General features: G+C 48.2%; 1 protein-coding gene across 1 annotated transcript in view; it reads right to left on the reverse strand.

Moving 5' to 3' along the window:
• CACNA1A (calcium voltage-gated channel subunit alpha1 A) overlaps positions 1-15,039 on the reverse strand; it is a 366,456-nt gene that overhangs the window by 251,287 nt on the left and 100,130 nt on the right. Inside the window, exon 3 of the mRNA XM_049877067.1 lies at positions 5,935-6,228. Within this exon, the coding sequence (XP_049733024.1) occupies positions 5,935-6,228 (294 nt within the window). The remainder of the gene's footprint in view (positions 1-5,934; positions 6,229-15,039) is intronic.

Raw genomic sequence — 15,039 nt, forward strand, 5'->3', positions numbered from 1 at the left:
AGCAGACCACTATACAGCCTGACAAAAGGATGAGAAACACTTGTCTCATTCGCTGAACCAACATATGGAGCAGCTGTGCTGCGCCAGGCTTGCGTAGCGGGGGTGCAGCGGGGAATGGGGAGAAGGGCAACTCTCTTGGCCTTGGAGTTTGACTTTTTATTGACGAGTGGTGGCAGAACCAACAAAAGCCACGCCAGAGACCCCCGTCTTTCACTACACACCAAGCAGGGCAGACACAGAGCTGCAAACAACATCTTCAGTTTTTCCCATTCCTCTGTCTGATTGGCATCTGACGCTACCACTTCCACCACCGTCCACACGCCATAACCCCCACCCAAAACCCGTGAGGCCAGATGCGCTCTGGAGCTTAGCACTTGGGGCTTTTAGAGAGATACCAAGGGTGAGAAGATAAAATGGCACAGCCACTTTGGAAACTGTCTTGGCAGACTCTTAGAAAGTCAAGCATATACCTACCACACACCCATCAGACCCACCCCCGGGAACGTACCCAAGGGAAACGAAACTTGCATTCCCAATGTCCCACAAACCCTGCCCATGTGTGTTTATAGCAGATCTAGTCATAACCCCCCAAACCAGAGATAGCTCAGGGCCCTTCAGATAAGAAATGGATGGGCCAGTGGTGGTCCTTCCACACCATGGACTACTACTGAGCAGTGAAAAAGGATAAACTATTGACACATGTCACAACATGCATGAATCTCAAAGGCATTACACTGAGGGAAAGACACCACTCGGAAGGCTACATATTGTGTGATTCCATTGACACAACCTCCCGGAAAAGGCAAAATTACAGGGATGGAGAACAGACCGATGGTTGCCAGGAGCTGGAGGCTGGGGGGGAGGTGCTGACTCAAAAGGGCACTAGGGAATATTCTGGGGTGTTGGAACTGTTCTATAGGTTGATTTTGGTGGTGGCTACACAGCTGTATGCTGTGTAGAACCGTATACTAAAAAGGGTGAAATTTTGCTATATGTGAATTATACCTCAACAAACCTGATTTTAAAAGAAAGAAAAGGTAAGGGATGCTTCTATAATATAACCTGGATACTCCAGGTGTGGCCCATGGGGGCCGCTGCATTGGCAGTCCCAAGGGGCTTGTTGAAGGCAGACCTGCAGGACCCGAATCGCCATTTTAACAAGACCCCCAGGCCAGTCTCATGCACACGAGAGTTCAGTTTCCAGACCTTTGGATTTGGCAACTGCGGGGGAGAGATTGTACCCCTGTAGAAGAAAGTCTCAATAGCAGAAAGTCATGCTAATTCTTAAAACCCATTGCTGTTGAGTCGATTCCGACTCACGGCGACCCTATAGTCCAGACTAAAACTGTCCCATAGGGTTTCCAAGGCTGTAATCTTTACAGAAGCAGACTGCCCCATTTTTCTTCCTTGGAGCAGCTGAGGGGTTCAAACCGTCAACCTTTCAGTTAATAGCCGGGCACGTTAACCACTGCGCCACCAGGGCTCCTTACCTAATTCTTACTTTCCAGAATTTTGCTTTTCTGGAATTACCAGCCAAGCTGACCTAGTAGAAGGATCGTTTGGATCCTGGACTACTCTGCCCTCTATGGTGGTACCTCCGGGCACATTCTACGGTTAGGGACAGACAAAAGTCTGATAACAGAACCCAGTTCCTCCCAGGGCTCCCTCCACTTCCCATGCAGAACATTTTTTTAATTTTAAAGAGCCTTCCATTAAAAAAGTTTGGGGAGAGCCAATCGACAAACAAGGCTAGGTTGCCTGATGTCAGTGTGACAGTGGGCTTCCTTTGGGATTCCTGGAAACACGGGTGGGAAGGGGTTTAGGACACTCAGCATGAGACACACAGACCTGTGTCCATGGTTCTTGTAAAGGCCCAGATCCCTACGAACTTTCTGTGGGGGGGTCTGCTGGCCTTGGAAGGAAGGGAAGAGGATGTGGGCCTCAGTGCTAGGTAGAACATCAAAAGGGCAAGTGGCATTAAGTTGGGGGGCTCTTGGAAGGTGGACAAAAAAAAAAAACAAAACATGCTCAAGCCAGTTACCATTGAGTGAATTCCAACTCATGGCAATCCCACGTGTGCAGAGTAAAACTGTGCTCCATAGGGTTTTCATGGCTGTGACCTCTCGGAAGCATACTGCCAGGCCTTTCTTCTGAGGTACCCCTGGGTGGGTTCAAACTACCACCCTTTCAGTTAGTATCCCCATGCTCAACCATGTGCACCATCCAGGGACACCAGGAAAGCTGACAGCTGTGCCTCATTCAGTTGACAGATCTGAGCTCTTTAGAAACTATCACAAAAAATTATCACAGCCATATTTAAAACCAAACTTCCAGTCAACGAAAACATGGAACCCAGGCGTGTGGTTAGGATGGCTTGCAGCCTGGCAAACTCCAAGAGAAAAAGGTAACAATGTATACGTGACTATCAAAGACTTCCATTTGGGTTTTCGGGAAGAGAAAAACACAATTAATGAGAAGCTTTAATTCTCACTGGTGGCTTCAAACTTGAGCATTTGGACTGGGGAGCAGAAAGGGAAAGAATCACAGAGGCAAACCATGTGTGCCCCTGAGGGACACAAGACTGTATACTCCACCACGTACTATGCCAGAATTTGCATCTCGAAGCAACGCTCTTAGGCCCATATGAGCATCCAGCCAAGTTCCAGGAACCTTCACTCAATCCTCTTTCCTCAGACAGTGAGGAAGCCACTTTTCATATCACCCTGCAACCCTTACTAAACATCGTTTCTAAATACAAGTCCCATCACAGGTGCCTCAAAAAGTGGGAAGGCGGTTGGAGAGGGATGCTGGTGAGGAGTGAGCTTCTTGGATCAGGTGGACACTTGAGACTATGTTGGCATCTCCTGCCTGGAGGGGAGATGAGAGGGTGGAGAGGGTTAGAAGCTGGTGAAATGGACATGAAAAGAGAGAGTGGAGGGAGAGAGGGGGCCGTCTCACTAGGGGGAGAGTAATTGGGAGTGTGTAGCAAGGTGTGTATGGGTTTTTGTGCTGAGAGACTGACTTGATTTGTCAACTTTCACTTAAAGCACAATGAAAATTATATATATAAAAAAAAAAAAAGTGGGAAGGCAACTTCACTCCCAGTATAGACCCAAGGGAAATGCCAGAACCACAGAAATTCATCAAAAGACAAGTTCAAGAATGTTCCCAGTAGCACTCCCTGGAGACCACCCAAATGGCCATCAACAGTAAGATGGAAAAATAAATGCTGGTATCGTCACACAGTAAGACACTACACAGCCATGAGAAGAAGAGACCTACAAGTACTTGCTGTAACATGGATGAATTCAGAGACATTGTGTGGAGCCAGACACAAAAGAACCTACCGTGTGACTCCAAGTACGAAATTCAAAAGGAGGTAAAACTAATCTGTGGGGTTGAAAGTCAGGCTAGTGGTTACCCTTGTGTGTGGGGAGGAGTGACTGGGAGGGGACACGAGGGCACACTGGGAAGCTGGTCACCTTCTGTGTCTTGAGCTGGGTATTGGTTTCACAGGTATGTTCATTTTGTGAAAATTAAGCACAACTCAACTTGTGAACTGCCCTCCACATGTTAAACTTTATTCTAAAAGTTCAAAATCCATACTTAAACACATTTTTTAAAAATGGCAAAAGTATTTTGGATAAACAGGTCCATGCTCTGCCCTTCCCCTGACTCCTCAGAGTTTCCACCCAGGCTTTGGGCTAACTTGATTTTTTGATGTTCTTCAGCTGTCACACCAACAACCTCCATCTCCTTGCCTTGGCATGTGAATTCTCTTATCCAACCCCCGGGGTCTCTGTCCTTGTCCTCATCTCCTGTAGAAAAAGCCCAGTCCTGGGTGGTTCTGGGTGACCTGCTCAGTGGCAGACAGGGATGGGGCTTTCCCTTCCAGAGAAGGCTATAAAATGTGCTTGCAACCTTGGGCCAACGAGACAAAACCATCTGCAGACAGCAAAACGCACAAACTCATCTTGAAGCTACCAAGAAAGCTTTCTGCGAGCTCGCCAAAGCAAGCTCGAGGTTGCCAGTGCATGCTCCGTTCACCTGCACCCCCCACCATTCCTCCTTCTGAGGGGCCCCTGCAATCCCCTCCTCCCCACCAGCCTCTGAGCTGCAGGATCCAGACTGGACCAGGGTGAGCTAAGGACACCATAGAAGGACTCCCCACTTCCTTCCTTTCCCCTAGAAGACTCCACATTCAGGCTCCAGAAGGCAATCATCTCCAACACAGACAGCTGTCAGCCTAGTGAACCTCTCCCGGACCCCTGCAGCTATCTGAGGGTGCACACATTGACACCTCCAAGCCTCTGCCATTCACCCTGGGTGTGGGGATGAGGAGAGAGTACCACCTGACCCCTGAACACTTCAACAGGCCTGGTGTGGAAAGAAACTGCCCACCTTGCGGATCAGCCCTTCATGAGGTTGGAACTTAGGAGGCCAAGACCAATGCTTCTGTCTTAGACACCACTTGAGATGACACTGTGGTTAGGGATACACCTCCCTATAGGGATCTCTGCTGAACCTCTTAATTTTGACCACCCTCAAAGTAGACCGTTCACACACTCCAAAACCTCAGAACCCCCATTACAAAGCCAGTACCCAGAAGCCAAGAACCTGGTTCCACCTCAAGCCCTCCAAAAACCAGCACCAAGACCATCCACAGCCGCAGGCCATCTGAGTCTACAACAGTCAAAACCAAACACTGAAAGGATGGGAGACTCAGCACTGAGCCCCAGAGGCCCCTCGGGCATTCACTGGAGACCCAGCTGAGAGTCGGCACATTGGGGCAGGGCACAGTGACCAACCAGCCTGGAAAGGAGGCGAGTCCCCCCCATTTGAATCTGGGTCATGCTTAGATAACCGCTAGAAAGCCCAACTAATTACCCACCCTGCCTGCCTACATCTCAACAGATGTTAAACCCTCCTCAAGGTTTATTTCAAGCAGGCAAGGATTTAAAGGAAACACAACGGGGTCTGCATTTTGATGGAACCTCAGTAGAGGAATATGTGGTCTTCACCTTCTTCCTCTAGATCTTTTTCAAAAAAAAAAGAGGAGGGGAGGCATTTACCTGCCAGAGATGGTCTGTCCACATGAGGCTGAGTCTCAGGCATCCCCTCCCGGTTCCCTGGGGTAGGAGAAGCAGAATCCAGCCCAGGTTGAACCCTCCACCCTAGAAAGGACCTGACACCTTTTCTCATGTCCTGTCTTTCTTATGGAAACAACCCAGAATGTGTCTTGCAGGCCAGGGGCCCAGGTAGGACAAATGGGATCTGTTCTGTACATCTCAAAAGATGATGAGGTCCCTGTTCACTGGGGGAAAAGGGACCTGCAGACAAGGGGGAGAGTAAGTGCCCCCAAGCTGCCACTTTCTCCCCAGATGGGGGCCGCAGCCCACTAGGATCTCAAGTCTGGGCAGTGCTGGCCCCTCAATGTGAGGCCCACATGGTGCCCACGGGCTCTTCTCCCACCAGCCCCCCAGCGCCCGGCCCGAGAGAGCGGCCCCTCCTCAGGGAGGCAGGCTGGGTAGGTCGGGCGCTGGGACTGGGCTCCAGCTCCCAGAGGCTCCCGTTTCTTCCGGGCGAGGGACGGCCAAGGGCCCTGTCGTCCCCCTACCCCGGCCAGAGGCGCCCAGGCCCCGGCCCTGTCCCAGCTCGCTCGGGAGAACTCTAACCCTCCAGAACTGGCTCTGAAACCCTCGCCAAGGCCCCAGCCGACCCCAGGCCCAGCCCTCATTCTGGACTGGGTCCTTCGGAGGGCCGCCCCAGCCTCTACATCACCCCGCTCAGGTGCAAAGAGCTCGCACGCCTCCTGGTGCCCCTTCTCGCAGCCCCTGGAAGACCCCCCACCTCCCATCAGCCCCGGTCTCTCCCCGCCGGGGAGAGGGAGGCGGCGAGGAGGGGGAGGCGCCGCGGGGCTCGGGCAAAGGATATGGCCATTCGGTGATCTTTTTGGCGTATTTTCTCACCACGTTGTCCTCGCTGAAGAGGAACAGAGACCGGTTGACCGTGAGGCAGTTCTGTCGGACGGGGATGGGGTTGTAGAGGGCCATGGTCCGCGCTCTCTGCGCCATGGACTGCTTGTACATCCTTTGCGCCCCGGGCTGCCCGCCCTGCCGGCTGCCCCCGGCGCCTCGCCCGCCGCCGGCGCCCACGACCACCCCGGCGGCTGCCCCGGAGCCTCCTCCGCCGTAGCGGGCCGGCATCTCGTCTCCGAAGCGGGCCATTCTGCAAAGAGCAAAGGGCTCCGGGTTACGCTGCGGCGGGCGCTGCGGAAGACGCCGCCGCCGCCACCGCCGCCGCCGCTGCTGCTGCTGCTACCGGGGCTGCTAAGACGGCGGCCGGAGCTGCGACTGCGGAGACGCTCCTCGGCCCAGCCCATCGGCGGCGGCGGCCGGCGCCGGGTCGGGCTCAGGAGGCGGCGGCCCGGGCCGCGCCGGGGACAGCGGCGCGGGACATCTTCCTGGCTGACCCGAGGAGGAGGGGCGCGAGGAGGCGCGGGGCGGGGCGCGGGGCGGGGGGAGGGGAGCGAGCAAAAATAACCGAGGAAGGGATCCAGGCAATCCCCAGTCCACCCACTCCGGAAAAAAAAAAAAAAAAAAGAAGGCAGTGAAAAAAAAAAAAAAAATCCAACGCACACCCCCTTCAAGACGCGAGCGGTTTGGAAAGGACGCCCCCCCGGGACGCAGTAGAAGCTTCAAATTCCTCCGAGGTCCGGTCAGGCTGGCATCTTGCAAAATGAGTGCGCCCTGCCCATTAAAACAATTATGTAAAAAAGAGAAAAAGAAAAACCAGGTCTTTGCTGGGGGTGGGGGGCAAAAAATCCCCCTTTCTTGTTTTGCTTGAGTTCCTAGAGCTTAAAAATGCTGACAGATCTGTAGCCAAAAAAAATAAAAATAATATTAATAGGGAAGGAAAGAGGGGGAGGGGCAGGGAAGCGTTCCGGAGGTCTTTTAAGGTGTCTTGAAGCCGCAGGGTCCTTGGTTTTTTTGTTTTTTGTTTTTGTTTTTGTTTTTTCCTTCCTGAATCACCCTCGACTGCCGCTTCTGCTCATGAGGGTATGAGTGTGTGTGTGCGCGCAGCGTTCCGCTCAACCGTGTCTCATCTTGGGGTTCAATTGCAGCAATGAAATCCTGAAAATTCCCAACGGGGAAAAAAAGAGAGGTATGCGCCGTTCGCTTAGCCACTCAATAGTTGCTCTTGGGTGCTGCAATGCCTAGCATTTCCCCCCTTCGAAATACCTCCTCCTCCTCCTCCTGGTTTTGCTAAAATAAGACTGGTGTGGAGGGGTGAGGGAAGAGGGAGGAAGGAAAAAAATGGGCGCAAAGGTCCGACCCACTGGCCAGCGAAGCTCCAAAGAGGAGCAATTGATGAGTTTAACCGGAGAAAAGACCCACCCAGAGTATCGACACATGATGGCCCGGGACCAATCGCGGAGGCGCTGGGCGACCCGGCTCACCCGAGTTTGTGGGGGAGAGTCGGCTGGTCGGGAGGCGGGAGGGGGGACGGAGGAGGGTGTGGACAGAGTCCCCCTGCCCTCGGGCGGACTGGGAAGAAACCCTGTTTTCCACCGGTTCCATTTCGGTGGCTGACAACCTTAAGCTCCCAGCATCTTGCAAGGGGAGGGCAGGAGGAAGGAAGGATGAAACTTAAAGATAGAAAGAGAGGGGGATTCGTGTCTAGAGGTGCAATTAGCCAATCTCTAAATAAAGCTGGTCTATTGAGCAAAACACATTTTTTGAAAGCTAGGAGAATGGTTTAGGGTACTTCTTTGAAATTTTAAAATCACAGGGGCTCTGCAAGCTGAAATAAAGGGTTCAACCCACCTTTAAGACCCCGGAGGGGCAAAACCTTAACTACCCGGAGCAAATCACTAACCAGATCCTAGTTGGCTGGATGGGGCTTCTGGGAGGCATATTTGGCATGATGCTCTCTTCTCTCTAGAACCAATGGCTTTACTTCCCACACTCCTTTTTATAAAGTGAAAGCGAATAAACACACAGAAGAACACATACAACATCATTGTACAGGTTAAGAAATTGCTACAAAATCAACACTCATGAACTAGGTTTGGGGTTAGAAATGGAGCATCACTAGCTCCCCGGAAACACCCCCCATATATATATCCACTCTCCTTCCTTCCAACAATAACCACTTTCCTGACTTTTATAGGATGAACATCTTTGCTTTTCTTTATAGTTCTGCTGCCTTATTATGCATTCCTAAATAATATATGCATTCCTCAATAATACGGCTTTGCCCTGCTTCCTTTTGAATTTCGTATCAATGGAACCAGACCGTATGCATCCTGTGGTGTCTGGCTTCCTCCATTCAACACCACATCTTTAAGATTCATCTGTTGTCGAATGTAGCTGTAGTTGATTCATTTTCATTGCTGCATAGTATTTCATTAAAAATATGCGCAGTTTGTTTAGCCATTATCCTGTTGAGGCACATTTGGGTTATTAAACAGTACTTCCCCCAAATGCCTATCTGTAAGACTATTCCTAGGCATGGAATTGCTTGAGTCATAGGCTATGTGTATCTTCAGGTTTACAAGATGACATCAAACTGTCTTTCAAACTGGTTGCACCAAAACACCACCGAGTTTTCCCAAAGCAATGCGTAGACTGGGGTGGTTGGGGAGGGGGCAGAGAGAGTGGAGAAGGGGAAGTGGATAAAGAAAGCAATTTTTTTTTTCAAGGTTTAGCTAGCTGAATCCTAGTTAATTCCCTATACATCAGTATTTGGGTTCATTTAGAAATTCTAGAAAGAGGCCATACCTTTATATAAATTCGCCATTCTATGCCAGTGGGCCATCCTTCACAGGTTGCCTATAGTGCCTTCAAGATTTTCTAACTTGTCAAGATACAGGCAATATAATTAAACCAAAAAGGACTGGAGTTGCAAGGAGATGGGTGTGTGAGGTTCTGGGAAAGTCTCTCAAAGGACTCACCAAATATCAATATTTTTGTGCTTGATATTGTTTTGCATCTTAAAGGCAAACATGATAGCTAATACGAAGCAAGAACTAGTGCCATGTGCATGGATGCAAAGAGACAGTCAAACAAGAGGCCTGCATCATATACGGTGAACTTACATATAAGTTGTTTTAATGGATCCTCCTGAGAAGACCATTGAGTTTTATAGCGTGAGTGTTACCTGCAGCAATTTCTAAAGACTCCAGAGCTTTTCAGGTAAGAAGAGCGACCTCTCACTGCCTGAGCCTCTACCAGGGTAAAGCTAGTGATCCTCCATTGTGTCCTCTCAGCAAACTCACTTTACAGATGAGAACACTGAAGCTGAGAGAGGTTTAAAAAGTTGCCCAGGATCACCAATATGGATTTGAAACTACTCGGACTCTCATCCTCTGTTACGTGGTGAGTAAATTGGTACAGCTAATTTGGAAAACTGACACTTTCTACCAAAGTTGAGCGTTCAAATATCCTATGATTCAGCAATGCCAGTCTTGGGTATATACCCAGGAGAAATGGGGACATATGTCCACTAAAAGACATGCCCTAGAATGTTCATACCAGCACTATTCATGTTAGGTGCTGTCGAGTCAGTTCTGACTCATAGTGACCAGAGATGCACAACAGAACGAAACACTGCCCAGTCCTACACCATCCTCACAGTTGTTAGACTTGAGCCCGTTGTTGCAGCCACTGTGTCAATCCACCTGGTTGAGGGCCTTCCTGTTTTTTCTGACCCTCTACTTCACCAAGCATGATGTCCTTCTCCAGGGACTGATCCCTCCTGATAACGTGTCCAAAGTAAGTGTGAGGAAGTCTCTCTACCCTTGCTTGTTATTATTGTTAACCCAAATCAAATTCCTTGCCGTTTTGTCAATTCCGACTCATAGAGACCCTATAGGATGGAATAAAACTGCCCCATAGGGTTTCCAAGGAGTGGCTGGTGGATTTGAACTGCTGAGCTTTTGGTTAGCAGCTGAGCTCTTAGCCATTGTGCCACCAGGGCTCTGTTATCGTCGTTGGTTGTTAATTCATTGCGACCCCATGTGGGCAGAGTAGAACTGCTCCATAGGGTTTTCAAGGCTGTGACCTTTCCAAGGCATCTCTGGATGGGTTTGAACCACCAAACTTTCAGCTAGTAGTCCAGCGCTTAACCATCTGCACCACCCAGGGACTCCTCGCACTATTCATACTAGCTAAAACTTGGAAACTTCCCAAATGTCTATCAACAGCAGAATTGATAACTATGCCATGGAACAATCATTCTGGGAGCCCTCCACAGCAACGCAAACGGTCAGTCTGGGGCTACACGCAAGTACACAGGTGAACCCCCCAGCGCACACAGAGCCAAAGAAGCCAGACACAAAATAGGACATACTGTGTCATTCACGTTATGTGAAGTTCAAGGATGGGCATGGCTAATATGTACTGGGAGAAGCCAATGTGGTGGTCACCCCTGCGGGTAGAGGAATGGCTGGCAGGGGCATGAGGGGGGAATTCTGGAAGCTTCTCCATCTGGGTGGTAGCTACACCACTTTGTAAATTTTTACTGAGCTGTATGCCTATGATTTATGCACTTTTCTGTATGCCATACTGTTATGGAAATATAGTGTGCTATACTTCAATAGGAAACCCTGGTGGCGTAGTGGTTAAGTGCTACGGTGGCTAACCAAAGGGTCAGCAGTTCAAATCTGCCAGGCGCTCCTTGGAAACCCTATGGGGTAGTTCTACTCTGTCCCATAGGGTTGCAATGAGTCAGAATCGACTTGACAGCAATGGGTTTGGTTTGGTTGGTTGATACTTCAATAACAGTATTTGTAAAGCTTCTGAATGTGGAAATCATGTAACATGGCTTGTACACCGGTCAGTGATAGTTCTTCTTGTGCACTTTGACCACAAAGCCCCCTCCACAAACTCTGGCCTCCCTTCTACAGACCAGGAAGCACGACCCTCTGGGATGCCCCAGCCCATTCCTGGACAGCAGACAAGGTGGCTGCATATCAGAGTTGCCTACAAAGTTTTATAAAAATTCAGATTCTTGGGCCTTATACTTCCCCTGGTTTTCATTCAGCATGTCTAGAGGAGGCACCGGGAGTCTGGATTTCGAAATCACCACTGGGGTGCAGCCAAGTTTGGCAACCACTACTCTGGAAGATGGCAAACTTACCGTCCCTTTCTTGGCATTCTCAAAGGTTGTCAATGGGGACAGTGTTGGCATTTGGGGTGGGACAGCGTTTGCTCTTCAGGGCTGTCCTGTGCATTGTGGGCTGAGCATCACTAGCATCTGCCCACTAAGTGTTATTAGTATCCCCGGTCACATGAGAACCAAAGACGCTCAACCATATTACCAAATGCCTCCCAAGGAGGCAGAAGAATCTATGCTTTCTTCTTACCAAATGGCATTCCCAAAGCTTCCCTGACTATGCAGTTGGACATGTTGGGGTTCCCCTCTCCCACTTTGTAATCTTCCCAAGTCCTCCAACTCCCCAATTGCTCAATCCCTCTTTTCCAGAAAGAACTCAATTCACTCACCCTACAATGTGTCAGGGCTCCAAGTACATTATCCTTATGAATTCATTTTGCAGAAGAGTGAAAAAGGAATGAATCTCTAATACTGGAATTTCACATATCACCTAGCAATTGGGGATAGATGGGCAAGAAGTTTTCATAGGCTCCTCAAATGATGGCATTAGGTAATTCCTTGCCCCTCACTAGTCTGAATTACTAAAGTTGACCCTGTAGAAAGATTTAGAATCTCATTAGCATCGAAGATAGAAGCAGTTTAACAGCAGGCGGCCAGAAACCAGCCCCAACCATTGGTTCTAATCTTTAACATATCTGCCAGCTGGGAATTTAATTTATCAATCAGCAGCAGCATTTCCATACCGGCTCTGAGAATGTCATTCAATTGAACAGGGCTAGCATCTCTGAAATAAATGCTCAAGATAAATAACTGCAAATCACATTCATTTGGCTGCTAAAACAATTACTAGCTAATCTAGTCATGTTGAGTTGCAAGAACGAATCAGCCAAAAGAATTTTGTGTTTGCCTTCTGTTCTGGATATGGTCAAAATGGGTAGCCAGACCTTTGGGAGGTGGAGGGTGTATAAATGACAAAACCAAATCTGATCATCCAGACTCGTGCAGGCCGTGATGTAGGTGCCCAAGAGTGAACGCAGAGATGAAATGGAGCGGTCAACTCCCAAGTATAAGATTGCATAGCAACACGGTGCCCTGCAAACTTCCAAAAAAAAAAAAAAAAAAAAGAGGTGGAGCCCACTAATACTGGGCGTTGATCTGGGTTAAAATCTCTGGAGGAGGACATCAAGCAGAGGGTCGCTGAAAAAGAGGAACACCATCAATGAAATGGACTGACACAGTGGCTGCAACCATGGGCTCAAACATAGCAACGATTGTGAGGATGGCACAGGAGCGGGCAGTGTTTCATTCTGTTGTGCATAGTGTTGCTACGATTAGAACTGACTTGATGGCACCTAACAACAACAACAGCAGCACTTCCTAGCTGTGTGTTTTTTGAAAAGTACTTCACTCTGGACCTCAGCTTCCTGTTGTAAAATGAGGACAAGAATGCTTACCCCACAAAATGCCATAAAGATTAAGATCAAGCAGGCAAGCACTTAGCACAAAATAAGCAGTCAAGGAATGGTGGTGAATAGATTTTCATAGATTGAAGTTCCCACAATCAACCTTCTTGACCCAGGGTCCAAGTCTGTATGTCATTGACCTAGATTAATTCAATTTTGGCTTATTTTTTAAAGTTTTTGAAATAAACTTTCTATTTTTGGAATACTTTGATATTTATAGAAAATGTGTAAAGATAGTACAGTGAGTTACCTTCACTCAGCTTCCTCTAATGTGAATGTCTTACATAACCACGGTACATTTATTAAAACTAAGAAGTGAACACTGGCACAATAACCAGCACCAGTTGCCGCTGAGTAGACCCGACTCGTGGCGACCCCATGTGTGTCAGAGTTGCACTGCTCCATAGGGTTTTCAATGGCTGATTTTTCGGAAGTAGACCACCAGGTCTTTCTTGTAAGGTCCCCTGAGTGGACTCAAACTTCCAACCTTTTGGTGAGCAGCTGAGCACTTCAACCTTTTGTACCACCCAGGGACTCCATTGGTACAATATTGTTAACTAACTCCCACACTTTATTCTGGAGCCCTGGTGGCACAGTGGTTAAGTGCCCAACTGGTAACAGAAAGGTCAGCGGTTCAAACCCACCAGCCACTCTGAGGGAGAAACATGTGGCAGTAGGCTTCCATAAAGATTACAGCCTTTGAAACTCTATGGGGCCGTTTTACTCTGCCCTACAGGGTTGCTGTGAATCAGAATTGACTTGATGGCAGTGGGTTTGGTTGTTTTACACTTTATTCAGATTTCCCTAGTTTTTCCACTGATATCTTTTTCCGTTCCAGGATCCAATCCAGGATACCATATGTAGTTCTCATGTCTTCCCAGTCTCCTCTGGTCTGTGACTTTGCTTTTATTCTCATGACCTTGAAGATTTTTAGGAGTACTGGTTTTTGCAAAATGCCCTTTATTTTGCAGAATGTCTCTCAGTTTGGGATTGTTGGCTGTTCTGTCATGATGACATTGGGGTTTTGGGGAAGAAGACCACAGAGGTGCAATGCCTCCGTAATCTCATCCTATCAGGGAGTACATGACGGCAACATGGCTTATCTCTGGTGATGTTGAACTTGATCACTTGGTTAAGGTGGTGTCTGCCAGGTTTTTCCACTTTCAAGTTACTATTTTTCCCTTTCCCTACTCTACTCTCTGGAATCAAGTTCAGCTCACACTCAGGGTGGGGGTAGGGGTGGAAGAGGATTAAATTTCACCTCCTGGAGGGGGGCTATCTATATACATTATTTGGAATTGTTTTGTCAGAAAAATTTGTCTCTTCACCATTTATTTACTAAATCATCTTTTCATATGGGTGTTATAAATTTAATGTGTCCCCCCAAAATGTGCTATAAATCCTCAACCCTGTATCTGTGGTCATAATCCCATTTGGGAATGGGTTTTCTTTTTTATGTTACTGAGGGAGTATTAGTGTAGAATGTTTCTTAAGTCAATATCTTTGAGATATAAAAGAGATTAAACAAAGAAGCAAGCAAGCAGAGATGGGGGGAGATAGATGCCATGCCTCATGAAGTTCACCAGGCAGCAAAGGAACAGAAGCTGAAGGTACAAGGACCTTCCCCCAGGGCCGACAGAGAAAGAAAGCTTTCCCCTAAAGCAAAAAAAAAAAAAAAAAAATGCCAAACGCATTGCTGTCAAGTCAATCCATCTCAATGAGGGTCTTCCTCTTATTCTCTGACCTTCTACTTTACCAAGCATGATGTTCTTCTCCAGGGACTGATCCTTCCTGATAACATGTCTGTCTTAGGCTGGATTCTGTAGAGAAGCAAAACCAGTAAAATGTATAAATATATATAGAGAGATTTATATCAAGGAAAAGGTTCATGTGGTTGTAAAGGCTGGAACATCCCAAGTCTGTGGATTAGGATAGAAGCTTCTCCTGATGCATGTAGCCACAGGGGCTGGTGAACCCAAGATTGGCAGGTCAGAGAGCAAGGCTTGTGTTCACAGGCTGTGAAGATTGACGAACCCTAAAGATCGGCAGGCAAAACTGCAGGTAAGCTGCTAGCCCAAGTCCCAAGACCCAAAGATCAGATGTACAGGAGCCAGCTGCAGGATCCAGAATGAGCAAAAGCTCAAATAAGCCTTGCCAGAATATCTGCTTATATTCAATGCAGGCCACACTCCCAAGGAAACTCCATTTCAACTGATTGGCTACTCACAGCAGATCCCACTAGTGAGGTGATCACATAATATTAAATCTGATCATGGAACTGATTACACCATCATACAACTATCAAATCCCTCAGAATCATGGCCCAGCCAAGTAAACACACAACATTAATTCTTTGGACAATACAACGTCCAAAGAATGTGAGACATAGTCTCGCCATCCTTGCTTTTAATGAGCATTCTGGTTGTACTTCTTCCAAGACAGGCTTGTTCATTCTTTT

The sequence above is a fragment of the Elephas maximus genome, chromosome 3, assembly GCF_024166365.1.
Source record: "Elephas maximus indicus isolate mEleMax1 chromosome 3, mEleMax1 primary haplotype, whole genome shotgun sequence".
Lineage (NCBI taxonomy): Eukaryota > Metazoa > Chordata > Mammalia > Proboscidea > Elephantidae > Elephas > Elephas maximus.